At 47.6% G+C, this 25,713-nt stretch overlaps 1 protein-coding gene across 1 annotated transcript; it reads left to right on the forward strand.

Moving 5' to 3' along the window:
- Positions 1–275: 275 nt before the first annotated feature.
- LOC149348927 (uncharacterized) lies at positions 276–11,694 on the forward strand. Its single transcript, XM_089541869.1, has 6 exons — positions 276–297; positions 1,069–1,215; positions 6,336–6,516; positions 8,005–8,161; positions 9,459–9,555; positions 11,562–11,694. Exons 1-6 carry the CDS (start codon positions 276–278, stop codon positions 11,585–11,587), a joined length of 630 nt encoding a protein of 209 aa, XP_089397995.1. The 3' UTR covers positions 11,588–11,694.
- The last annotated feature ends 14,019 nt before the right edge of the window (positions 11,695–25,713 follow it).

Here is a 25,713-nt window from a genome sequence, read left to right on the forward strand (position 1 = left end):
AAGTCTATGATCCTAATTTCCCTTTTACCTTGATGTTTCGCGCGCTTTTCGTATGGTTGGAAATGGTGTCGTTGTGAAAAAACGTTGAGAGAGAACCCCAGTCTGCTAGCCGTATCTAGTAGACTGAGGTTTTCGCTTAACTAAATTAGTATAAAAGAATACATCAAAGAAACGAAGAAATAATTTTAAACACTCCTGAATTTCTCATAACTGAAATAACTGAACAAAAGCACACGGAAACGAACGTAGTCAGAGGTACAAGCGATGCCTGCGGAATGTTGGCTGCAGTGAGCAGACGTATGAGGGATAAAAGAATAGAAGGTGTTTGTGCAAAGGTGGGTAGAGCTAACCTTATGAGCAGGATCAACAAGCGATGAGCGATATTTAGGAGCGATAATGAAATGGCTGCGTAAAGAATGGTGCCGCGAAACGTACTAAGGATGCGCGACGGTTGCAACGGCCGCGCGGATCAGAAATTGAACAGGGATAGAGAGTGAGATGAAGAGAAAGAGGCATTTTGTCCTTTCAAAACCTGCCTGTGGTTATATCTTATTCTTTACTAACGACGCTAGCGACAGTTCCTGCTTCAGTTACGTTCACAGCGCATGGCGTACGAGTTACGGCTTCAGCGGACGTTTCTATAATGGGCCGGGACGGAAGTTGCTCGCACTTTAATCCCCCTGATTGTACGCTCTATCATACAGTCCGGCAATACCTTGCGGAAATGATGGTGTTTGCAGTACGCCTGTAACGAAACTCGATGTCCGAGCCACACAGGTAATTGGCTCAGTATTGGAAACGTATTGGCAAAGGCATGTGCTACAAAGGACCAATGTGAAACCATCCATTTGCAATATTGGGCCCACTACCTGTGCTGCTTGGGTGGCTTGTATGTTCCACAGAAAAATGAAAAGGCATTTTAGTTCACGGCGGCGTGAACTGTCCTGTAGGCAGGTGACGTCACTCCACATTCTCCATCGGGGCTGGTCTCACGCATGTAGTTTAAGCGTACTGTTTCCAGCAAATAATTTAGTTTAATGTATTTTTATTTATTCGCGGAAAACGCAGCCACACGAAGGCCTTCGCATTCAGCTGAAAGACAAGATACAGCATCGGCCCAGCCTCGGCCCAACTCATCGCCAAGTGCCAGGCCCCGGGGCGCGGGATCTGCTGTCCGCTCATGTCTGTTCGCAAGCCCTCCCGTACAAGCACCAGGTATTTTGCTTTTCCAACGCCCATCATATTTTAGCTGCTTGACTTGCTAAGTAATGAGCCTTGCTTTGCCACGTGGAAGCCGTTTTCGCCATCTCAAGGTAATCAAAAAGTTAGGCAGCGGTTCAACTCTGCCGGACCGAGTTTCAGGTAGCGAAAGCTGCATAAGCATAATTAAACACGGTTTACCGTTGGTAAATTGGTACATCTTTCATTGTTTCTTAATTCCCCCCACCACTTCACAGCTGCTTATTCATCTTCATTGATTGGCTTGGTGGAGACGAAGACTAATCGATGGTCAGTAGCGCACAGCTCTGGTTACATATCGCCAATGCCTGTCGTCACAACCGTGGATTGAATCACGTGCCACAACGTGATTACCACGTGGCTTTCTTAATACCTCTGCCGACAACTTGCAAGGTCACAATTCAATGTCAAAGAGCAAAAGTCAAGGTCAAAGTTGAAGGCCGCCGCGGTGCCTCAGTGGTTACGGCACTCGGCTGCTTGCCCGAAAGACGCAGGTTCGATCCCGGCTGCGGCGGCCGAATTTCGATGAAGGCGAAATTCTAGAGGCCCGTGTATGTGCGATGTCAACGCGCGTTAAAGAACCCCAGAAGGTCGAAATTTCCGGAGCCCTTCACTACGGCGTCCCTCATAGCCCGAGACGCTTTGGCACGTTAAACCTCCACAAACCAAACAAAATGAAAGTTGAAGGTCGAAGTTCAAGGCCGAAAGCGGTCCACTAAGTGGACTACACATGGTTAGGTATCTGTGCATAGCAACACTAGCCATGATAACCATGACTTATCTCAAGGTCGTTTCAAGGTCATTCGGAGGCTCACGGCGAAATGCATCCCAGCTATAGTAATGTAGCTTTCGTTACAATAATAGTCCATATGTTAATCCAGCTGGCAGAGCAACTTCCTGGAACAGGCCGCCGTCCCAGGACACAGACCAGGACACAGAATATGGACACAGACCAGGAAAGATTTTTATTCAACTGTAACTTTTTTTCTAATCCTGAGCAGCTTTTCTTTTGTAGAATATGGCGGCACTCGGGTGGATGGTAATGAGTAATTAGTCCCCAACGTAAATATTTTTTAGTTGAGTAGCATACTTCTTTTGCATTCAGTGATGGACCTCTTGGCATGTTTTTGAACTGTCACGTGACCTGCAGATGGGTGGAATGCGAATAGCGTAAAATTACATAGAAATCCTTGGGACACAATAATGTGGGTTCCCAAGAAAATAAGACCCAAATATTTTTTGCCGCGTTTCGAATATTTTATAGTGCACTAGGAAATTTCCAATATATTGGTCAAATTTTCTATCGCCAAGACTTAGCACTATATATGCTGAAAAATCTCTTCATGCAATAACCTGCTGTCGCGTCACTCAACTTGTTATTCAACATTTTTCCAAGTTCCTTATTTTATTGAAAGATCATTAAGTCGCGTGTGAACAAAAAATAATAATATATTTATTTTTGTATTGAAAGTCTTCGTGTAATATTTTATTCGCCTAGGGGGGGGGGTTTCATTTTTCTATTATGAGCCGGCATATGAACAGGAAAGGCTTCACTGCGGCACTCAAAAATCTTCCTGAGGAAGGTGGCATACGCCGCCGCATTAGCGTCATATAAGATTAGGCATATGAGATGTGTTTCCTTTCATATGAATTCAGTCGCTAGTCTGCTCTTGTTGTGTGTACCTTCACATCCTTGTTTTTGTGTGCTCACTATACTTTCAAGATAGTTACGAGTCACCTGGTTATAACATTATCCACGCTTCGAGCTGCTTCGAATTCAAGTGCTCAGTATCTGTGTTCAAGCAGCGCCATGGACTACGATGGTGTTTCCGGATGGTAACATTATACAGGCCCTATAAATCTTCCTTATCGAAAGGCAGTGACTGCAAAAAAAAAAACAGCGCTTGTTGTGTGTACCTTCACATCCTTGTTTTTGTGTGCTCACTATACTTTCAAGATAGTTACGAGTCACCTGGTTATAACATTATCCACGCTTCGAGCTGCTTCGAATTCAAGTGCTCAGTATCTGTGTTCAAGCAGCGCCATGGACTACGATGGTGTTTCCGGATGGTAACATTATACAGGCCCTATAAATCTTCCTTATCGAAAGGCAGTGACTGCAAAAAAAAAACAGCGCTTGTTGTGTGTACCTTCACGTCCTTGTTTTTGTGTGCGCAGTACTATTTTAAACTATGCTTATGGACCTTTCTATTGGGGGCTCCCTAGGTGTCGCCACAAAAAGTTCAGGGGGCACTTTGGCACACTAAACTGCTTCAAGGCGGAAGCCTTTCCTGGAGCACTGTTAGGCATTGACTGAGAGACTGTTTGTTATTGACTAGTGTTTTATTTGGCTGTATACTTTAACTGCGCATTAAAACTACACACTTTCAGAGGCGCGTTTCACTTCTCCCCTAGTGCGTCTCTTTATCTGCTTCTTCGACTTCGGCTGTGTCCACGACTTCCTCAAAGTTTAGGTCGGGGGAGATTTCCGCAGATGGCTCATGCCCGGTGAATTCTTTATGTTTGATCGGGTCTACGTCGACTACTACCGCCTTGTGGTCACTGAAGTGGAGTGATATGTAGTCTAGATCTTTGACGTTGGGGTGGGTTCTGAAGACCAAATCCAAGCAGCTTCCGTACTTGGTGGTAGCTTTGTCCCGTGGAGTAGACAAGCGCAGACCCAGAGATTTCTGCATTCCATCTAGGAAGTCTTGATGCGTTTTGGCATCCTGGTTGAAGTCTCCTACCACTATCATTGGGCCAAACTTGAACCAGCTTGGTAGCACTCGTCCCATGAATTCATGGCCAGCCCGTTGGGATATGTGAGGTGACAAGTAGACGCACACCACGTTAAGTCCACTTTCGAGCTTGACACCGCACACGTCCCCCACATCAAAGTGCAAGTCGTCAAACTGTAGCGGTGTTAGGTTGACGTCTGGGTGCGCGTAAATGGCAACTCCCGCTGCTTGGTTGGAAGCACGACTTGCTCCTGTAACGTAGTGAAAGCCTTTGATCTCAACTGGTGCCACCAAGGGATTCATCCATGTTTCAGTTAGACAGAGAACCTTGCACCGAGCCAAGACATGGTCATGTGCGATGTCTTGACCGTGTAGCGACAGTGAACGTACATTCACACAAGCTAGTGGAAGCTGTGATGCTTCCATGATCGTATTGCACCGCTGGGTGATTGTAGTCAAGCGATGCTCGTTTAGACGCCTGAACTCGTCCATGAGGCTGGGGTTTGGGTTACTAGTCAAGCCGTGGCGGAACTTGGCCGTGCTCGTCGGCAAATTTGTTTTTGAGGAAAGGAAATGAATCTGTCTCGCATATCTCGGTGACACCTGAACCTCATCCGAAGAAGGGACGGACATGAGAGTGTACGAAGACACCGTATTCAGTACACGCGCCTTTGAAAATGTTTTTTTGAGGAAAGGAAATGAATCTGTCTCGCATATCTCGGTGGACACCTGAACCTCACCGGTGTGGTGGTGGAAAACATTTATTTACACATGCACTACTGGAGGTATTGCATGAGCTGACCCAGAGGGGGCCAGCCCTTACAAGTACTAGGTGGAGGTCCCTAGTTCGGGACCCCAGTGGCGTCGGCCGCCGCCCGGGCTCGCGCGACCAAGGCCCGTTGGGCCTGCAGGTCAGAGCAGCCGAGCAGGGTCGCCTCCCAGTCCTCCCGGATTGGGTTGGGGTGAGGGGGGATAGCAGGGTTGGAGGGGCAGGCCCACACCATGTGGTAAATGTCCGAAGACTTCTCCGCACAGTGCGGACAGCTGCCCGAGAAAGAAGGGTCGAAGTGTTTGAGAGCTGCCGGGCACAGCAAAGTATTGGTATACAGGCGAAGCAAAAGCCGCTCCTCCGCCTTTGAGAGACCTTTACACGGGCGGGGATAAAGACCATGGCCAGATTGATAATGTAAAACAATGTCTTTAAAGGAGTAAGCGGGAGTGAATTCGAGTGCCTGATCGTCGGGGTCGGAGGGGAATGTCCGGTGAGAGAGCGCGCGGGCGGCGGCGTCAGCTGCCTCATTTCCCTCAAGGCCCATGTGAGCAGGAGCCCAAACGATACGCCGGTGCGCGGGGTCCCCGGTGTAGACGCTGTTTTGGAGAATGCGGTAGGCTAGATATGGTACCCAGCCCTGCTCGACGTTCCGACATGCCCCTCGCGAGTCGGAAATAATTGTTTTTGAATTGGAATCAGATGCAGCCAACGCAATGGCGACCTCCTCCGCGTGTGTTATGTCACGGGCTCGGAAAGTAAGCCGGAAGAAGGGAGGGACATGAGAGTGAACGAAGACACCGTATTCGGTACACGCGCCTTTGAAAATGGTTTTTTGAGGAAAGGAAATGAATCTGTCTCTCATATCTCGGTGTACACCTAAACCTCGCCGTAACGGGAAGGGAGGAAGACGGGAGTGAACGAAGACACCGTAGTCACTAGACGCGCCTTTGTTCATTCCAAATCATCGAGCTGGCATGGCGAAGTGGTAGCGTGCTCGTCTCGCACTCCGGAGACCGGGGTTCGATTCTCAAGCTCGTAAAATTTCCTACTCTGTTTTATTTGTTTATCTGGTCTGACTAGAAAGGCTAATTGGTTAAGTAAGTCCCACTAACTTGGAGCATCACTATACGATCCCTTTAATTGGTTGCATGGTTAGTAGCCAAAGTGCAATTGGCCCCGTTTGAAATTCGCGCACTGTGACGTCACGACCGTTTCGACCAACTGAGAAGCGTGACATTTTCAGTCGACAACTTCTGCTTACAATGATGAGGCATTAAAGGCTTCCGCCTTAATAAGCTGTTGTATGCACTCGCCCAAGCAGGACACTGAACGGCCCAATATTGGAAACGCATTGGCAACTGCCGGTTTTACAAAAGACTCGTCTGAAATCATTCATTTCCAATACTGAGCCAATTACCTGCAGTACTGCTTGGGTGGCGCTATCGCGGTGGAAGCAGTGCTAGCGGAATCGTTTCCCAACAGCTCAGACAGGACGGCAAGCTTGATCGCAGGTTGCCAACAATGTTCCGAGCCGGTGCTCCAAGGCCACTTATTTCTTGATATCTGCTCAAACTTTTCTGACCCAGGACCGTCCAGACGGAAAAAGCGCAGAACGGAAGATCAAGTGCCCGACAACCAAGGACCTTGCAAAGTCCTCATCTATATGACTCCTCTAGAGGGCAGAGCTGCTAATTCGCCAACCGCGGTCAGAGGAGGCAACCTGCTGCCCTTGTTTTTCTTCTGCACACTCTTGGTACCCGCTCTGCGGTATCCTCGAAAATCAGTCGAGGGCACAGAGGTCCACTACGTTATGGGACAGGTGCGTACGAAAGAAAAGCTGTGACTACTTTTTCCACCAGGAGCCAAACGACTGCAAGGCACGCTTTACAGCGCATAGGCAGCCATTCACCAATGGTTGTCTTTGCGGCCACTGCGGCCTATGTTTTGAGAAAGGAAAGGTTTTGAAGGGAAGGGAAGGACGCAGTAGTGCTCTCGTGACGTGATCTCGGCGTGATTCCATGTGATCATCACATGTTGGGGCCGGGACTAATTAGTGATGATTAATTAGTGGTCCTTAGTGACTACTTAGTGATGGTTAAATAATGGGTGTTAATTAGTGACTAATCAGTGGGGATACTTGTGACTAATCAGTTATAGTTATCAGTGATCGTAAATTAGCGACTCATTAGTGATGGCTAATTAGTGATGCCTAATCAACGACGCTATTTTGGTGATTCAATAGTGATGGTTAATTAGTGATCCTTAATTAGCGACTAATAAGTGATGTTAAATGGTGTGGACACTTTTTGTTCATGCAACCTGCGGACACTTCCTGCGGGCACCCCTCATAAGCCAAGAAATGTTTTCGCATTAAAAATTCAAGCACAAAGCTGGTAGCAGCAGACCTCTGGCTCAGCGTCCGGAGCCATTCACCTGCATCATCACTGTAGCACGTGAGGCCATTTCAGGACCAACGTCTCCTCCACTGAATGCCTGCCAACTGTCTTGCACGAGCGGCCACGCTTCCACGCCACCACCAGACGTGCTCGGCTCTGTGTCTTTGCCACCGGGGATACATCCCGGAATACGTTGCGACTGGCTGCGTCTTAACGCGATAGCAGTTAATGTTCTTGTTCTGCAGAAAATATGGTGTCGTCGGCGTCGTCATCGGCGTTGTGAGCGAAACATCGGCCGTGGTAGGGGGCCACTGTGGTACCCTATTCACCCAGGGTGGCCATCCTATGGCCAAACTGGGTCACAAGATTCTGCTCGGTCTCGCACAACCCGCCATGTTCGAAAAAGGGGCCGGTCACGTGATCTTGTGACGCCATCCTAGGTCACGTGACCTTGTGGCGCCATCACAACGTGCCCACCGGCTTAGGAGCAAACTGCCCACCGTGGCAGACGACAGTTAAATTACTGATTGGTCGCGAGAGGTGGCTCAGGAAGAGCAACCTGGTTCTCGCAATCACCACCGGTGGCAGCACCTACCATCGCGGGGCAGTGGTTCATCGCTTAACCGCTGCACCGCTGCTGGCGCTTCGGTGCCAGCAGCGCAGCTATTTGGCCCACTAATGGAAATGCACTGGCGAAAGCCGGCTCTACAAAGGACCACAGTGAAACCATCCATTTGCAACATTGGGCCAATTACTCACGCAGCTTGGGTTCCATGGATCTATGAATGTAAAGTAGAGATGAGCAATTCCGAAACTATGCGCTCCAATCCATCAACGCTATCGCGTCATACCCTTGAAGCGGAGCTCAAGTGCATCCTCCAGTCATTTCTGTTTCTACATCTTCTTATGCGCAGGTCGAGTGCGGCGAGCACCAACTGTCCTTGGCCAAAGTGCAGAGAGTGGTGCAAAAGATGAAACGTGGGAAGTTTGCGAGTACACCGGACGTCGCTAAAACGGTTCGTTGCCGTAGAAAGACGGCGGTTTATTTTTTATTTATTTATTTATTTATTTATTTATTTGAAATACTGCGGACCATGCATGGTCCTAGCAGGAGGGGCACATTCAAACACTTTTCAATACAAAAAATGACAAGCATATGCATAGAGAAAAAAATAATAAGTCAGACAATCAATCAGAATTGAACATATAGACAGGCATCGCATCGCAACACAAAACAAACAAAACTCATGAAATAAAGAGATGACGTGCCAACTCTGCTACAAAATTGCTGGACAGAAAAATATGAGAAGGTAATGCATTCCATTCGGATACAGTTCTAGGGAAGTAACTATTTTTAAATGTGTTTGTGCGGGCCTAGACCGCTCGGCATTTGCCGTAACGACGCATTGAATGTGGTCGATTGATGTTTATAGCACAGACGGGGCCACATGCTAGCAGTGCATCGGCTCTTTTGAGTATGCCGCTAGCTTAGACGTAAAATCCGAGGTACCGTAGCTTGCCGAAAAAAAAACGACGTTAACAATGTCCAGAACATCCGGCTTTTGTGAGTCTCGGTGCATCGATGCATCGATGGCACCATCGCAAGCAGCACAGGCAATCGGACCAGTATTGGAAATGGTGGTTTCAATCGGGTCCTTTGTAGGACCGACATTTCCCAATGTGTTTCCAACATTGGGCCAATTAGCTGTGCTGCTGGGGAGTGTTAAAAGCGGAAGCGCAGCTGTTACCCACCACTGCAAACTATAACATTGTTTGGTCCCACCTATTTAGGGGGAAATGCGCGGCAGATATATGGCCATTAAAATATGTGGCACAACGTTCCAGATAAATAAAGTTTCAGGCGGGCCATTTTTTAGGATATCGTATCATATATGTTGTGACAACGGTTTCATACTTACATGTAAACGGACCATCCTTGTGACTGTGTCATGAAGATTAAGTGGAACTGCGTTCCACGCATCTCGACGAGCTACTTGATTGTTCTGAGGCTCGAACCAATCTGAGCTTTACTCCCCATCGCCACTGCAGCGTGGGCAATACCTGATTTCCTCTAAAATAGCATCCTCACATCTAGTATTTGTGACGCGCAGCTTTTTTATTTGCAGAAGTCTAATCAAGCCTCTGTTCAACTTGTTCCACTGTAGTGGTTGCAGGAAAGGGATGCATATGACATTGAAGATTCATTCACTAGGTGCTAGACATCATTGTTAGCATGTGTGCAACCGCTGCTGACAAGTCGTGATAAATATGCCAGCAGCGCTCGATACCCTTCAGCGTCCTTCAACTTTTCAGCTGCTCGCAAAGCTGGGCATCGAACTTCCAGTGCAAGGAATCCTCTTCGTGGCCTTCAAGGGGCTCTTTGATGTGTTCAACTTCCTGGTGTCAAAGGGTAAGCAAGTTGTGTCAGGTTACCACCACATAAATAGGGTCCTGGTGGTCGGGACCTCACAGACCACCCAGTCCTGTGCATCTGCCAAGTACCACAACCTTTAGTTCTACTCAAATGTGGCTCCTGCACGGCTCAATACGGTACAGTCTTTGTCAAAAGTTTAGAGCCCAGGGGGTTTGCTTCTAAGCACTATTGCGGCGCTCATGGAAGTCCTATGCATCGAAGGGAGCAGGACCAAAAATCTTCTTACCTTCAGGAGATTTGGTACGCTGAGGACGCATTATGAGCAAAGCAATGTGGCGCAGAAGCAAACCCCCTGGGCTCTAAACTTTTGACAAAGGCTGTACCTGCTTTCACAAACGGCAAAGGTATCACGACGCTCGAGATCGAGCGGATGTGAAGTACATATGGTCGAAAGTGTCTTTCCATGACGCGCGCCGAGCGAGTGTCTACACATAGCGAGCGGTGCACACCTTTTAGTATGCCTGAAAACAGCGCTGTATGCTCTGTACAGGCGACAACAGAAAGATTAAAAAAATAAACGTAATCCAATTTAAAAGGCGAGTGCACGTTTCCGGAGGCGCCATGTAAATCTAACTCACATGGCGCTAACTAGATAATAGTTTTATTTCGGCCGTCACTCACGGGCTAAGCGATTTCGCTGACCACGCCTCTACCTTGTAGCACAAAAAAGCCAGAACACAGTTCGTAAGGAGCACCTTAGTATTCCGGATTCCTCATCGACTACCCTTTCCGCACGTTAAGTACATCAAAGCAGCACACACAAGCGGCATTATTGGTCGAGAGCCGAACAGTTTCTGCTGCTTATAATGCCGCTTAAAAACAAGGATGGGAAGTTTGTCGCAGAGCAAACAATCTGTTCTTCACAGACGTGTACAGCTCTGCTTACAGTAGTTTAGAAGACCAAATTAATAAAACAGCATCGTGTAGACTTAGAGTGAACGAACGATAAAGTTAGATTCAACCACTGACGGAGCAGGCGCCCGGATCCTAAAAGTGATCAGTTTATTTATCGTCCTTCTAACGTTGAATCCAGTGGACACCAGTGTTCCAGTAATGCGAAGTCTGTCTCAGATAAATTTGCTATGGTCGCACAATGCATATTTCACGCATTACCTCTAAGACAGGTGGAAGAGACATCACCAGTGATTGCATTAACTGACCTTCTAACCAATTTCAGTCTATTGACTATCTGTAGAACTTGAATAGGTGAAAAGAAATTGAAGCTCTTATTAACTTAAACCTAAAAACACTCTATAAATTGCTTATAGATAAAAATAAATTGAAAAAATTATAGGCTTTAGTTAAAATTGTCTACAGAAAAATAGAAAAATTTCATCTACTACGCACTTTAATGTATATATACATTTTGATGTAAAGATAGGTCGTATACTGTCTGTAGACAACAACAAATTAGGGTTGTTATAGACTTTATTCTATACGTCGTCTATAGATTGCCTATAGTTAAAAGGAAATAGAGGATGCTATAGACTTTAGTCTATACGTTCTCTATGCACTGTCTATAGACAAAAGGAAATTAAGGGATCTATAGATTTTAGTTATGGATAGGCTATATATTCGCTACAGACAAAAGGAAAAAGTTCTAAAGGATGGCAGTAGAGTCTATAAAAAGTCTGTAGACTATTTCTGTAACGGACAACGAAACCCCTTCTAGAAACGCTCGAAGACGTTTCGCCTAGCCGTGGTGCGAAGCAATGGCGTGCGCGCCCGTTTTCTGGCCCGCTTTGGATGCCCGATAAAAGAATGAACCTCTCAGCGACGCTCAATTAACTTTTGAGATAGCCCCCGATGGCGCAGGCTCGCTTTACTTGGCCAACGGATTGCCCTGAAGTTGCAGTCTGGCCTCGGAGCTGCTTACCCCACAAAAAATTCATTTGCATAACCTTCAATGTGAAGGCCATGGCATCGAGTGATATGTAGCAAGGTTGCCCATATTAATGGAGACTGGCCTCTCTCGCTTTCAGAGCGCCGGAGAAGTTCTGCATTGTGAGTGTTGCTGAGGCCGGCTTCACCTGAGCGCAGCTGCATGATGTTCTCGCTGCGTCCTGCACCGTTCATGGCTCTTGCCGAGTAATAAAAACAATTCATTCAGATCAATTTCACGTGGCCGCATCTCTGGTAAGTGAACGTAAGTGCACATAGGAATAACACATAGGAATTGTGCACATAGGAATGCGTTGGCCCGAGAACTCTCCTCCCGGTCCCCGGATGATCAGGCACCCAACCCTGCGAAAGAGGCCCCATCGGTCCACTCTACCTATCATCAAATCACAACATTCTACAAACTCAGCCGTATGACAATGCCACCACCCCACAGTACCTTGTCGCCCTCATCCAGCGCCACATGGCGACTATTACAGACAGGTTGCTTTATTTCCCCCCACCGTCTCTCATGCTTTCACCTCACCTTTCCTCCTGATTGTAACACCTGTGGCGTGCCCAGATCCACACTTTTCCACTACCTTTGGGAATGTCCGTCCCCAAAGGCAGTACCCCCCTCCCCAACCCACTCATTCTTCCTGGGAGGCTGCTTTACGGACCGCTCAGCCCGCCGGCCAGATATGGCTGGTGGATCGGGCTTTACGTGAAGCACAAGCCCGTAGACTCCTGGACCAGTAGGGGACCACCCTGGAAGATTTTTTTTTTTGTGTAATAAAGTTGTTTCCATCCATCCTTCCAACACGCAATGTTGGGCTACTGTAGATCCCAACATAGGCAGTTGAAGTTTAGACTGCCTTTCTAACGCCTACATCGACCCCCGTGGGAAAAGTATGAGCAAAGCCCTAACGGACCTACCCATATTGCATATCTCCCCCACACCGGCGTTGGGAAACACCCAACAAGAGCCAAATGATCTGATTTTGTGAGTAGGGTCATTGCCTACAGGATCACTCCATGCCTTCATCCTGTCATCATCGGTACCCTGTCAAGCTGCTTGAGAACAGATTCAGCACATATGTGGGCTTTGCGCAGAAAAACCCCGAGCTCCCGAAGCTGACATGCAACGCAAAAGTGCTAGTCTAGATGCAGGAGCGGATTTATGCGGGCAGAGACTGAGAGGGCAAATGTAGACCTCTAAGCGAGCAATTATCGGTAGGAAAACCATGCTGACCCACATTTTTGGACGATGAAAGTCGATGAAATACATTATTCAAATGGGACCGCCCGCTTAAAGGGCGACCCATAAATCCGTCCCTGCCTATGTCACAATCTTACACTCGATTTCACGTTAATCAACATAGCCCGGCTTCCTTTCGCTGCAGTGAATGTTAAAATGTTTCAACTAGTGCAAAGAAAAGCTGCGCGAATCATTGCGCAGTGTACCAGAGTCTGGACTCTCAGTGATGTTTTATTAAAGGAATTTCCTCTTCAGGTAATTTTCGGAATAAAATTTCATGAATGATATGGCATATGCTGTGCACGCCGCTTTAATGACGTGTTGATGACTCAGACCTTTCTAGAAGAATTATGCGACATTCATACATAAAATAATTTGTTTTCCCATTTCCCAAAGATATGCTGCGGACCTGCACAAGGTGTCGACCCATTTGATAGTAAGTACGGCAGCCGCGTTCAGCTGATAGCCTGAGTTGTAAAAGTCGCGTACGACGCTATCCAGAATCTAACAGGTTGTCGGTCTGGTGGCTCTACGTAAATTGCAAGAAGAGATAATTGAATTTTGCTATGGAGTACATTACTCCAAAACAGAATTGACAAGGACAAGGGACAGCAGGAAGACAAGTAATACGCTTCAACAGTACCCGTATTGGATATGCGCAGTCTTCACATTTTACATAAGATCACACTTACACGCAATACCCAAGCTACTGTCTTTGGTGCGGATCAAGCCCCACGCACTACTATACATCTTGGGAATGCCAGGACAAACCGGATAAAATCTTTATAGCGCCGCACCCGACACACCAGCTGTGGGAGCAGGCCCTGACCAGCGACAACCTGGACCAGCAAGTCTGGATCATCTGGCAAGTCCGCAAGTCAGCTGCCGCCAGGGGAGCCCTGGACTAGGGGCCCCGACTAGGGGCCCACTGGACTAGTATCCCTGGACTAGTGGCCCCGGGGCTACGGCGAATTAATCAATTATGAATAAATGATTTATCATTTATGGGGGTTTAACGTCCCAAAGCTACTCAGGCTATGAGGGACGCCGTAGTGAAGGTCCCCGGAAACTTCCACTGAAGTTAACTCTGTCTATCTGAGCCGTATTGGCTGAGTTGGTTTTCGTTCACCACATTTTTCCGTTTTGTACTGCAACGATAATGCACTGGCGTATTAGCCGTACTGTGCTAAAATTGTGTGCTCCTAAATGCATCGTTGGCTGTGCCATTGCGTGGCTCACTCTATGCGCAGAAGCGTGAACAAAGCAAGCACTAGTTCTCACCGCTGCTCACAGATGACGCGGAAAGTCCGTAGCGGGTAAAGCCCCTTCAGAAGTGGGTAGTTAGCGGTGCTAAACTGGTAAAATGGTTTTTCAGGAAAGCAGATGGCGCAGTATCTGTCTCACACATATCGTTGGACACCTTAACCACGCCGTAAGAAAAGGGAGGGAAGTAGGAGTGAAAAATTCATGGGGCACTTTGGCTCTCTAAAGGCGAAAGCGTTTCCTGGTCACTGTTTGTTTTCATTTACTTCTTTATTTTTGATATTTTCTTTTTATTTGTGTTTTGCTCCTTTCCTTAATTTTATTGTTTTTATTTTTATTTTCACATCTTACTTTATTTTGTTTTTATTTTTGTTTATTTTCTTATTTTTATTTTCTATTCTCCTTTTCTTGACTTTACTCCTTTTATTTTATTTATGAAGCCCATCCATTAACTAAATACGCCTTTATTCATGCTGGAACCTTGACCCTTTAAAGCAGTGACGCCGAAAGGCGGACGAATCTGCCGACGCGTCTGTCGACACGGATGCCGACGCGTCTGCTAACGACAGTACGAGGCATTAAAGGCTTTCGCCTTAAAAAAGAAAGAGGAAGAGGTGGCGTAGTGGTCCGCAGTGAGCGGTGCCATTGTCCTTTTAAGACGAAAGCCTTTAACGCTTCATACTGTCGTCAGCAGCCATGTCGGCAGCCGTGTCGGCAGATGTGTCCGCGTTTTGACGGGTGTCCACCGAGATATGCGAGACAGTTACTGCGTAATTTCCTTTCCTCAAATACAATTTTCAGTTTCTTCATTACGGCCCCTCTTCCTCTTTCTTCTTTCACTCCCACTTTCTCTCTTCCTGTACGGTGCGGTTCGGGTGTACACCGAGATGACAGAAAATTTCCTTTCCTCAAAAAGCGTTGCGTTCAAAGGGCAAGGCATCGCGCCGTACGGGTGGTGGCGTTCCTTCCCGTACGGTGCGGTTCAGGTGTCCACGGAGATGACAGAGAATTACTGCGCCATTTCCTTTCTTCAAAAAGCGTTGCGTTCAAAGGGCAAGGCATCGCGCCGAACGGGTGGTGGCGTTCCTCCCTTCCCGTACGGTGCGGTTCAGGTGTCCACCGATATGACAGAGAATTACTGCGCCATTTCCTTTCCTCAAAAAGCGTCGCGTTCAAAGGCCAAGGCATCGCGCCGAACGGGTGGTGGCGTTCCTCCCTTCCCGTACGGTGCGGTTCAGGTGTCCACCGAGATGACAGAGAATTACTGCGCCATTTCCTTTCCTCAAAAAGCGTCGCGTTCAAAGGCCAAGGCATCGCGCCGAACGGGTGGTGGCGTTCCTCCCTTCCCGTACGGTGCGGTTCAGGTGTCCACCGAGATGACAGAGAATTACTGCGCCATTTCCTTTCCTCAAAAAGCGTCGCGTTCAAAGGCCAAGGCATCGCGCCGAACGGGTGGTGGCGTTCCTCCCTTCCCGTACGGTGCGGTTCAGGTGTCCACCGAGATGACAGAGAATTACTGCCCCATTTCCTTTCCTCAAAAAGCGTCGCGTTCAAAGGCCAAGGCATCGCGCCGAACGGGTGGTGGCGTTCCGTGAACTCTCTGGCAGCGCTACAACACGCTGTCGCGTTCCACTCCTAAAGGCGAAGCTGAAGAGTCCTTAATTAGCAGTTAATTAGTTGTTACAAGACGCTCTTGTAGATGGCGCCAGCTGTACCGGCAACGCACCCTCCGCTTCCTCCACTGTCGGAGAAGCAGCCAGCCACCCCCGCAGGCGATGCGCCGAGCCGCCGAGCGCACGGGCCCGACGGCCACCGTCCTCCTCACCCTCTTATATACAAGTGGCAGACGACTCGGATTCCACGGCGTCCCCACTTGAACAGCTACGCAGCAGACCCAGCCATGTATTCCTCCTAATCAGACCTATGTAGCCCAGACTGTAATAAACGTTCAATAATCCCCATCTAAAAGAAGTCCTCAGTTACTAGAGTCATCCTAGAGTAGACAGGCACGAAACATGGTGTCAGAAGTGTAAAATTACCGCCAACGCCTCAACATGGAGAAGATTCCACCACCTGCGAAATTCGAAACCATTGGCAACGCAGCGGAACAATGGAGAGCCTTCAAGCAGAGCTTCACGCTGTACCTCAAAGCAACCAACACAGCGAAAGCACCGTCCGACCGGCAAGTAGCACTTCTTTTGACCGTCGGAGGCTCCACGCTTCTTGACATTTATAACACTTTGGACTTCGGGAAACCAACAGGAGCAAGACCACACCCAGAATTTGACTACACGCATGTGATAAGCCTTCTCGACGCGCATTTCTTACCGAAGCATAACGAACTGTACTCGCGATACGTCTTCCGCTCACGAATGCAGCAACAGGAAGAGCAGTTCGATGACTTTCTGACCGACCTGAAATTGAAAGCGCGCGACTGCGGGTTCGGGAACGAACGAGACAAATTGATCCGCGACCAGATCGTCTGTGGAATTTACGACGAGAGAGCGCGAGCGGACATTCTAAAGCTCGATGACCCAACCCTCGAGAGAGTTGTCAAAGTGTGTCTTGCTCATGAGGCTACAAAACAGCAACTGAAAGCATTTAAAGAGGGACCAGCTGCAAGCAACAGCGAAGTTCACACTGTGAAAAAGCAGAACCGTCGCAACTATGCCAGGAAAAGTTTAAAAGAAGAGAGGAAACCTCCGTTGATGGCGAATCTTCCGAAATGCAAGTACTGCGGAAGGAGCCACGAACGCAAAAGAACAGCCTGCCCAGCTTGGAAACAAGTGTGCGTTAAGTGCAGAAAGCGAAACCACTTCGCAGCAGTGTGCAAAGGCAGCAGGGCAGTGGCTAGTCTGGAGGTCGATAGCGACGAAGGGGACATTTTGGCAGTTAAGAGCGAAAAGCCCAGCTCAGTCTACACGCTCTTGGAAGTGAACGGAAACAGAGTGAAGTTTCAAGTAGACAGTGGAGCGGCAGTTGATGTGATTACAGCCAAATACGTCCAGCCACAGCAGCTGAGAGCGAGCGCAACGACACTGCGGACATGGAACGGAAGCAAAGTTTATTCCAAAGGCAAAGCCCAGCTTGAGGTCACTGCCAAAAATGGAAAGAAGCATGTCCTGGAATTCGTAGTTGTTGCTGATGAGCTCAAACCTCTCATTGGAAGGAAGACAGCAGAAACCATGGGTCTCATAACAATCGATTATGATCTGGTAGCTACAGTTAACGCTCCAGAGGAAGACTTCACAAAGCGCATAGTGGAAAAATTCCCAGACGTCTTTGGAGAAGCACTAGGGACGCTGCCGGGAACAGTACATTTATTTATTTGATATTTATTTATTTACCACCACAATATACATGGTGACAGGGTGCCCATAGTAAAAGCGGCCTCTTGGACCGCTTGACTTGGCCATGGACACCCAGCTGCGAGCTTTGGCAACAAAACCGTGGCACACTTTGAAACTAAATACAATATTGCAAAAAAATCGTGACAGGTACTTCCCACAAGAAAAACAAAATGACAAACAAAGCAATGAAGAGTGCAATACAGTAAATTCGGTTCACAGATTCAATGCAGTATCTGTAAATAAAAAATATTCTAAAAGCTTTCTGTGTGAGGTGGTTTTTAGGTCAATGTCATTGACACAAAGAGCATTTAGTAGACGCGGTAATATGTTTTCAAGTGTTTGACAGCCATATGTTGTTCTGTATGTTTTAATGTGCCACTGATCGACGTTTCTTGTGTTGTGTACTTTATAGCTTACTACAATGTTGGAGAGTTCATGAAGGAAGGACGTGTGATTAATAATTTCGCGCTTCAGTGCGTGGCTGAGGCGAAAGGTGTACAATTTAGTTACCGGGAGTATTTTGTATTTATAAAAAAGTTCTTGTGTATGGAATGTTCTAGGAACATTTTCAATTATTCTGATAAAATTTTTCTGTAATACGAGTAGCTTATTGATGTTTTCTTGCGAAGTTTTTCCCCACACTAAATTACAGTAATTGAGGCGAGAACTAAAGAGTGAATGATATATGGCCAGCAGTGCTCTTGTTGGCAGCAGTTGGCGATATCTGCAAATTAAACCAATAATTTGCGACAGTTTGCTGGAAATAAAAAAGGCATGGTCATCCCAAGTCATTTTTTCATTAAATACAACACCCAGTGTTTTAAATGTAGGTACTATATCTACATGAGCATTATTGAAGCAAATGTCTTTTACAAGTGTAACTTTCTTATTTTTTGCTCTAAAAATAACTGCTTTTGTTTTCGCGACATTTATCTGCAAACCATTTTTTTTTTGTCCATTCATATAAATTTGAGAGGGTAGAATTCACTGTATCTATTAAAGTATCTACTTGAGTTCCTGAAAAAAATATACTGGTATCGTCAGCATATATTATGTATTTTGCAGGGGCGATTTGCACAATATCATTAATAAAAATATTAAAAAGAAAAGGACCCAGTATGCTTCCCTGGGGAACACCGCGGTGAAGTGATTATATTTCTGATATATACCCATTATTACTGACAGCTTGTCTGCGATTACTCAAGTAAGAGTGTACAAGAGATCCTGCGTGACCTCGGAAACCGTAGCGGTCAAGTTTGCGGATTAGTAATGCATGATTCAACAAATCAAACGCTTTTGTAAAGTCTATGAAAATGCCGATGACTATTTTATTTTGATCAAGGTGTTTTAATATGTACTCTTTTTGAGCTAGTAATGCGTGCTCTGTAGAACGGTGCTTACGAAAGCCATACTGTGAGTCAGTTATTATATTTTGTTTCTCCTCGAACTTTGCGAAACGTTTGTGAATTAGCTTTTCAAGTGGTTTAGAAAATACTGGTAGCACAGAGATGGGTCTATAATTGCCGAAGTCATTTTTGTCGCCTTTTTTGTATATGACAGACACACGTGCAATCTGCATTTTAGATGGGAAGATAGCATTAGCAATGCACAAATTAAAAATATGTGTGAGGCATGGAAGCAGGACATCAAGGGCAAACTTGATGGGTTTTAGTTGCATCCCGTCAATGTCTATACTTGTGGTATTGTTCAGCTCCTGGAAAACATGCAGTACCTCACCTTCTTCAATAGCGTCGAGAAATATTGTTTCACTGCTCAAAGGGATGTTGCGAAGGTCGTTATGCACGTATGGCGGGATTGAAAGATTAACGAAATGCTGGTTGAATTTGTTTACTAACTGTTGTCCCGATATCTCAACCCCATTTTGCTTGATAACATTAATATCATTGCGAGTATTACTAAAAGCGAAAAGATTGCTTAATTTTTTCCACATTATCTCCGTCTTACCTCCTGCAGAACCAAACTGGTTAACGTAGTAAGCGTTTCTTGCTCGCTCAAGTTCTTTGTTCAGGCGGTTTCGGTATATTTTGAAAGTCTACAGTTCATTGATCTCTTTTGATTTGATGAATTTGTGATAGAGTTTGTGCTTCTTATTAATTTTATTTTTCAGGTCAGGTGTGATCCATGGTTTACGGGTGTGATGACTGCGCTTTGTCGTTCTTACAGGAAAGCTTTCTTGGTAAACACTCTTGACGATGTCTAAAAAATGTTCGTACGCTTTGTTCGGGTCAGTCTCTGGTAACAAAACAGGATGCAGTCCCGAAAGCGATAACAAGCTGCAGAGTGCCTGTCAGTATAAAACCACAGCTTGAAGAAACCTTGCAAAGCATGGAGAGAAGAGGAGTAATCAAAAGTGTCACCGAGCCAACCAAGTGGGTGAGCCGAATGGTCGTGGCGATGAAGAAAAATGGCGACTTGAGATTGTGCATTGACCCACAAGCGCTAAATGAAGCGTTAGAGCGAGAGCGCCACACATTGCCCATTCTCGACGACGTCTTACCAGAGCTTGCAAAAGCCAAGATCTTTTCAAAACTAGGCCTACGAGAAGGGTACTGGCAATGCTGCCTCGATGAAGAGTCAAGTCTAAAGACCACGTTTCAAACGCCCAACGGCCGATATCGATGGCTGCGCCTACCATTTGGGTTAGCGGTCAGCAGTGAAATATTTCAGAAGAGACTGCAAATGGCACTTGAAGGACTAAACGGAGTTCTGTGCATAGCAGACGACATCCTCGTCTATGGAGTTGGTGAAACGGAAAAGGATGCTCTTAAAGATCACGACAGAAAGCTCGAAAACCTAATGCAGAGATGCAGACAGACTGGAATACGTCTGAACAAGAACAAGACGCAACTCCGCATGAGCACAACAGTCTTCATGGGACACGTGCTGACAAAAGAAGGACTGAAAGTGGATCCAGAGAAAACAAAGGCAATTCAAGAAATGCCTCGACCAACTGATGTCCAAGGCGTACAGCGGTTTTGCGGAATGATCAATTACCTGTCCAGATTCCTGCCCGGAATATCACGAGTGTTGGAACCACTGAGGAAGCTCACAGTGAAAGACACACCGTGGCACTGGGGAGAAGAACAAGAACAAGCGTTCCAGAAGGCAAAAGATGCAGTGACAAGAGCTCCTATTCTAGCATACTTCAACACGCGAAAGCCAGTTGAGATACAATGTGACGCCAGCGACCTCGGACTTGGAGCGGCTCTCATCCAAGAAGGAAAACCTGTATCTTTCGCCAGCAGAGCACTAACACCGACAGAAAGTCGCTATGCCCAGATCGAGAAGGAAATGCTAGCGATTGTATTTGCATCGCAGAAATTCCATCAGTACACCTTCGGAACAGCTACAACGATCATCAGTGATCACAAGCCTCTTCAGTCCATCATGAAAAAAAGACTCGATCAAGTGCCAAGACGACTGCAAGGTATGATACTGCAAACGCAAAGGTATAACATCAACATCGAGCACAGACCAGGGAAAGAACTACTTCTAGCTGACACGATGTCGAGGGCATTCCTTCCCAACCGCGACAGTGAAAGTGAACTAGAAAGCATCAACGTTGTGAACTACCTGCCAGTGCGCAAGGATGGATGGATGGAAAACTTTATTGAGCAAGTGAGTTTGGACCGTACAAGGTCTCAGGGCCACCGCACAGCCCTCACATTACGCGCATGTGTCCAGGCCACGTAGGGCCATGGCACTGGCACCCCGGTTCACACAGCGAAGTTGCGCGTCCGGGTCCTGCGACGCAAGGAGGGCCTCCCATTCCTCCCATGTACCGATGGCGGGCTGTCCCTGCGGGGGAGGATCGGCAGGGCAGCCGAAGAGGATGTGGTCTAGGGTGGCGTGCGGTTCTCCGCAGAGAGTGCACTCGGGGGAAACATGGCGGAAGTGGGATAGAAGCTGAGGGGTAGGAAGAGTTCGGGTCTAGAGTCGCCTCCAGAGGATTTGTTGGGAGTGGGATAGGCGGGGGTGGGGAGGGGGATAGAGTCGACGGGCAAGGCGTGCTTGTTGAGTTAGTTCTGAGAACGTGTGTGCCCGCTCCCTCGAGAAATCCCGGCTGGGGTCGCCATTTGCCCGGCAAATAAGTCCTCGGGCTATGTTATCGGCGGCCTCATTTCCGGGATTGCCAGAGTGAGCCGGCACCCACACGAGCTCAATACGCCTATCGGGATTTAGGGTGCACATTCTCAATATCTGCCACGCAGGGGGATGGACGCGTCCGCGGGCGAAGTTAAGAATGGCTGTTTTGGAATCGCTTAGTATATAAGCCGCATTGGTTTGGGCAATGGCTATTGCTATAGCTGCTTCCTCTGCTTCTTCCGGGGTACAAGGTGGGTCTATGAAATGGGTAAATGGGGGGGCTGCTGGATGATAAGCCACAGCTACTGAACGGTCTGTACCACACGCGGCGTCCACCCAGCGCACATCCTCTATAGTGCCATATTCTTTATGGAGAGCTTTGGCTCGCGCGACTCGGCGGGATTGATGGTATTCAGGGTGGACATTCTTAGGAAGGGGTTTCAGGATAAGCGCGGAGTGTATGGCGCGAGGGAGAGAGATGAAGTCTGTCGTGTGTGCCGGTATGCGAATTCCCAGAGAATCCAGTATATATCGTCCAGTTTCCGTGCCAGCCAGACGAAGGTACTGTGTGTAGCGATGGGCATCTATAAGTTCTTGTATAGTGTTGTGCATTCCTAATTTTAAGAGTCTGTCCGTGCTAGTGCTCTTTGGTAGGTTTAGCGCTGCTTTGGTAGCCATGCGGATAAGAGCATTGATCTTGTCTTTATCCGAACAGGAGAGGTTTAGGTAAGGAGTGGCGTAAAGAATGCGGCTAAGCACAAACGCATGCAGCACCTTGAGATTATCTGCTTCATCTAGACCGGCTCGTGAATGTGAAACCCTTCTAAGAAGATGGAGCAAGGAAACCCTGGAAAAAATCCGCATAGCGACGGAGAAAGATGACTTCCTGCAAAAGCTTAAGTCAATCATATTGTCAGGATGGCCACAAGAAAAGCACCAAGTGCCGCGAGACATGCGCGTCTACTACCCATTCAGAGATGAACTCACAGTGGAGGAGGACCTCATCTACAAGGGATTACGACTGCTCATCCCATTGTCTCTGCGCCGTGAGATCAAAGAGAAACTTCACGCATCGCACATGGGAATTGAGAGCTGTCTTCGGCGTGCACGCGAGTGTGTATTCTGGCCCAGGATGAACACAGAACTGAAGGATTACATCGCAAGGTGCGAAGTGTGTCAGAAGCATGCGCATTCCCAACAACGAGAGACACTCATCCCTCATCCGGAACCGAGTTATCCGTGGGAAAGAGTCGGATGCGACATCTTCGAGTATAAGGGGAAAAACTTTCTCGTTACAGTCGACTATCTCAGCAACTTTTGTGAAGTAGATCAGCTGAAGACGACAACTTCAACCCAAGTGATCCTAAAGCTGAAAGCTCACTTTGCTAGATACGGGATTCCAAGAATTCTGGTGAGCGACAACGGACCCCAGTTTGCGAGCGAGGAGTTCGAGAGGTTTGCTAAAAGCTGGAACTTCGAACACAAAACGTCAAGTCCAGGTTATCCACGTTCGAATGGAATGGCCGAATCAGCGGTAAAAACGGCAAAAATGCTATTGAAAAAAGCGGAAGAAAGCAAGTCAGAACCGCAGTTGGCATTCCTAGATTTTCGAAATACACCCCTGCAAGGATTAAACGCCAGCCCGGCACAACTGCTCATGGGTCGCCGCACCAGAACGACACTGCCGACCACAGCAAAGCTGCTTGAACCCGAAACGATAAACGTGACCGGCAAGAGGCAGGCAAGAAGACAACGAACTATCTTTTATCATGACAAACATGCCAAGGACCTGCCAACACTGAAAGAAGGACAAGGTGTGACTGTCCGACCGATTAGAAGCGGACCATGGTCCAAAGGAACCGTGACAAAAAGAGTTGATGACAGATCTTATGAAATCAACGTGGGAGACAGCGTTCTGAGAAGGAACCGCGTGTTTATAAGAAGCCCACCGAAGAGTGCAACCAGCAACAAGGAACAAGAACAGAGAGAGCTTGAGTCCGAAGAAGGAAATGCTGAAACGGGAGACAACCAAACCAATGACACTGAACAGCAAGAAACCCAGCAGCGCCCTGATGTGACTCGCACGCCGGCACGACCTCAAAGAACAAGAATGCTCCCAAAGCGACTTCACGATTACCTGGTTGGATGACAGCAAGCTACAAAAAAAGGAGGATGTTACAAGACGGTCTTGTAGATGGCGCCAGCTGTACCGGCAACGCACCCTCCGCTTCCTCCGCTGTCGGAGAAGCAGCCAGCCACCCCCGCAGGCGATGCGCCGAGCCGCCGAGCGCACGGGCCCGACGGCCACCGTCCTCCTCAAACTCTTATATACAAGTGGCAGACGACTCGGATTCCACGGCGTCCCCACTTGAACAGCTACGCAGCAGACCCAGCCATGTATTCCTCCTAATCAGACCTATGTAGCCCAGACTGTAATAAACGTTCAATAATCCCCATCTAAAAGAAGTCCTCAGTTACTAGAGTCATCCTAGAGTAGACAGGCACGAAACATTAGTATTTAGTCATTAATCAGTAATTAGTCATTAATTAGTAATTTGTCATTACTTCTTCATCAAGGCCCCGCCGCGGTGCCTCAGTGGTTACGGCGCTCGGCTGTTGGCCCGAAAGACGTGGGTTCGATCCCGCCCGCGGCGGCCGAATTTCGATGGAGGCAAAATTCTAGAGGCCCGTGTACTGTGCGATGTCAGTGCACGTCAAAGAACCCCAGGTGGTCGAAATTTCCGGAGCCCTTCACTACGGTGTCCCTCATAGCCTGAGTCGCTTTGGGACGTTAAACCCCAATAAACCAAACCAAACCAAACTTCGTCATCAATTATGTTGTCGTCATCCAATGGTGACGTCACCAGTCACATAGGCAAAGTGCTGCGGAAAACGCTTCCGCCTCTAAGCACTTTAGACAGTCAAAGTGCCCCTGAATTTTTTTTTTTCAGTTACCTGCCGAGGTGACTCAGTGGTAAAGGTGCTCGACTACCGAGCCGGAGTATACCCGGGTTTGAACCCGACCATGGCGGCCGCGTTTCGATGGAGGCGGAACGCAAAACGCGCCCAAGACACAAAAACCGCGTCCGCCGTAGCGAAGACGCAGGTTTCAGCAACAGATATCGGTTGTTGTCAGTGTTGTCGTTGCGACTGAAGGAAGGATGAAAAGGAAATTGCACAGGCCTGCCGACAGGCTCGAGCCGAGCCACCACCGCTGCCACATGCAGACAGAGGAGAGTTGAAAGATGTGAGAGAAAAGATTGAAAGAACAGACGCGCGTCGCAACAACCGCGTCCGCCGAAGCGATGACGCTGAGTGTAACAGATCTCTCTCTCTCACTCCCTTACGACGCGGTTCAGGTGTCCACCGAAATGTGAGATTATTAAGGCGAAAGCCTTTAATGCCTCATACTGTCGTTAGCAGACGCGTCGGCAGCCGTGTCGACAGACGTGTCGGCAGGAGTGTCGACAGACGCATCGGCAGCCGTGTCGACAGACGCGTCGGTAGATTCGTCCGCCTTTCGGCGTCACTGCTTAAAAGGCTCAAGGTTCCAGCATGAATAAAGGCGCATCTAGTGAATGCATGGGCTTCATAAATGAAATAGAAGGAGTAAAGTCAAGAAAAGGAAAATAAAAAATAAAAATAAGAAAATAAACAAAAACAAAACAAAATAAGAATAAGATTTGGAAATAAAAATAAAAACAAAAATTAAGGAAAGGAGCAAACATAAATGAAAACAAAATATGAAAAAAAGTAAATAAATATAAACAGTGGCCAGCAAACGCTATCGCCTTGCAGCACTTTAGAGAGCCAAAGTGCCCCCTGAATATTTTACTACGCCCTTCCCTCAAAAACTAACTTTTAATTTGCGCAGCTTAGAATTTTTTCAGGAAAGGAAATGGTGCACTCTCACATCTCGATGGACACCAGAACCGCGCCGTAGGGAAGGAAGGAAGGTAGCTGTGAAAGAAGGGATAAACAGGGGCCGTAGTGGAGGGCTCCGGAATAATTTCTACCACCCGGGGATCTTTGACGTGCACTGACATCGCACAGCACACGGGCGCCTTTTGCGTTTCGCCTCCATCGCAACCTCTTACTCTACATTTTAACTCCCTCCTCCCTCCCCTCCGTCACGGTGCGGTTTAGGTGCCCACCAAGTAGTGAGACAGTTACTGCGCCTTTCATATCCTCATAAAACATCCTCCGGCAGCTTTGAGCGGCACAGGCAAGCTACTGCAGCGCCACCTTGACACTGCTGGTTTCCTCACGTGCATTTAG

Source organism: Amblyomma mixtum, chromosome 4 (genome assembly GCF_055824585.1).
Source record: "Amblyomma mixtum isolate Tamu chromosome 4, ASM5582458v1, whole genome shotgun sequence".
Taxonomy (NCBI): Eukaryota; Metazoa; Arthropoda; class Arachnida; order Ixodida; family Ixodidae; genus Amblyomma; species Amblyomma mixtum.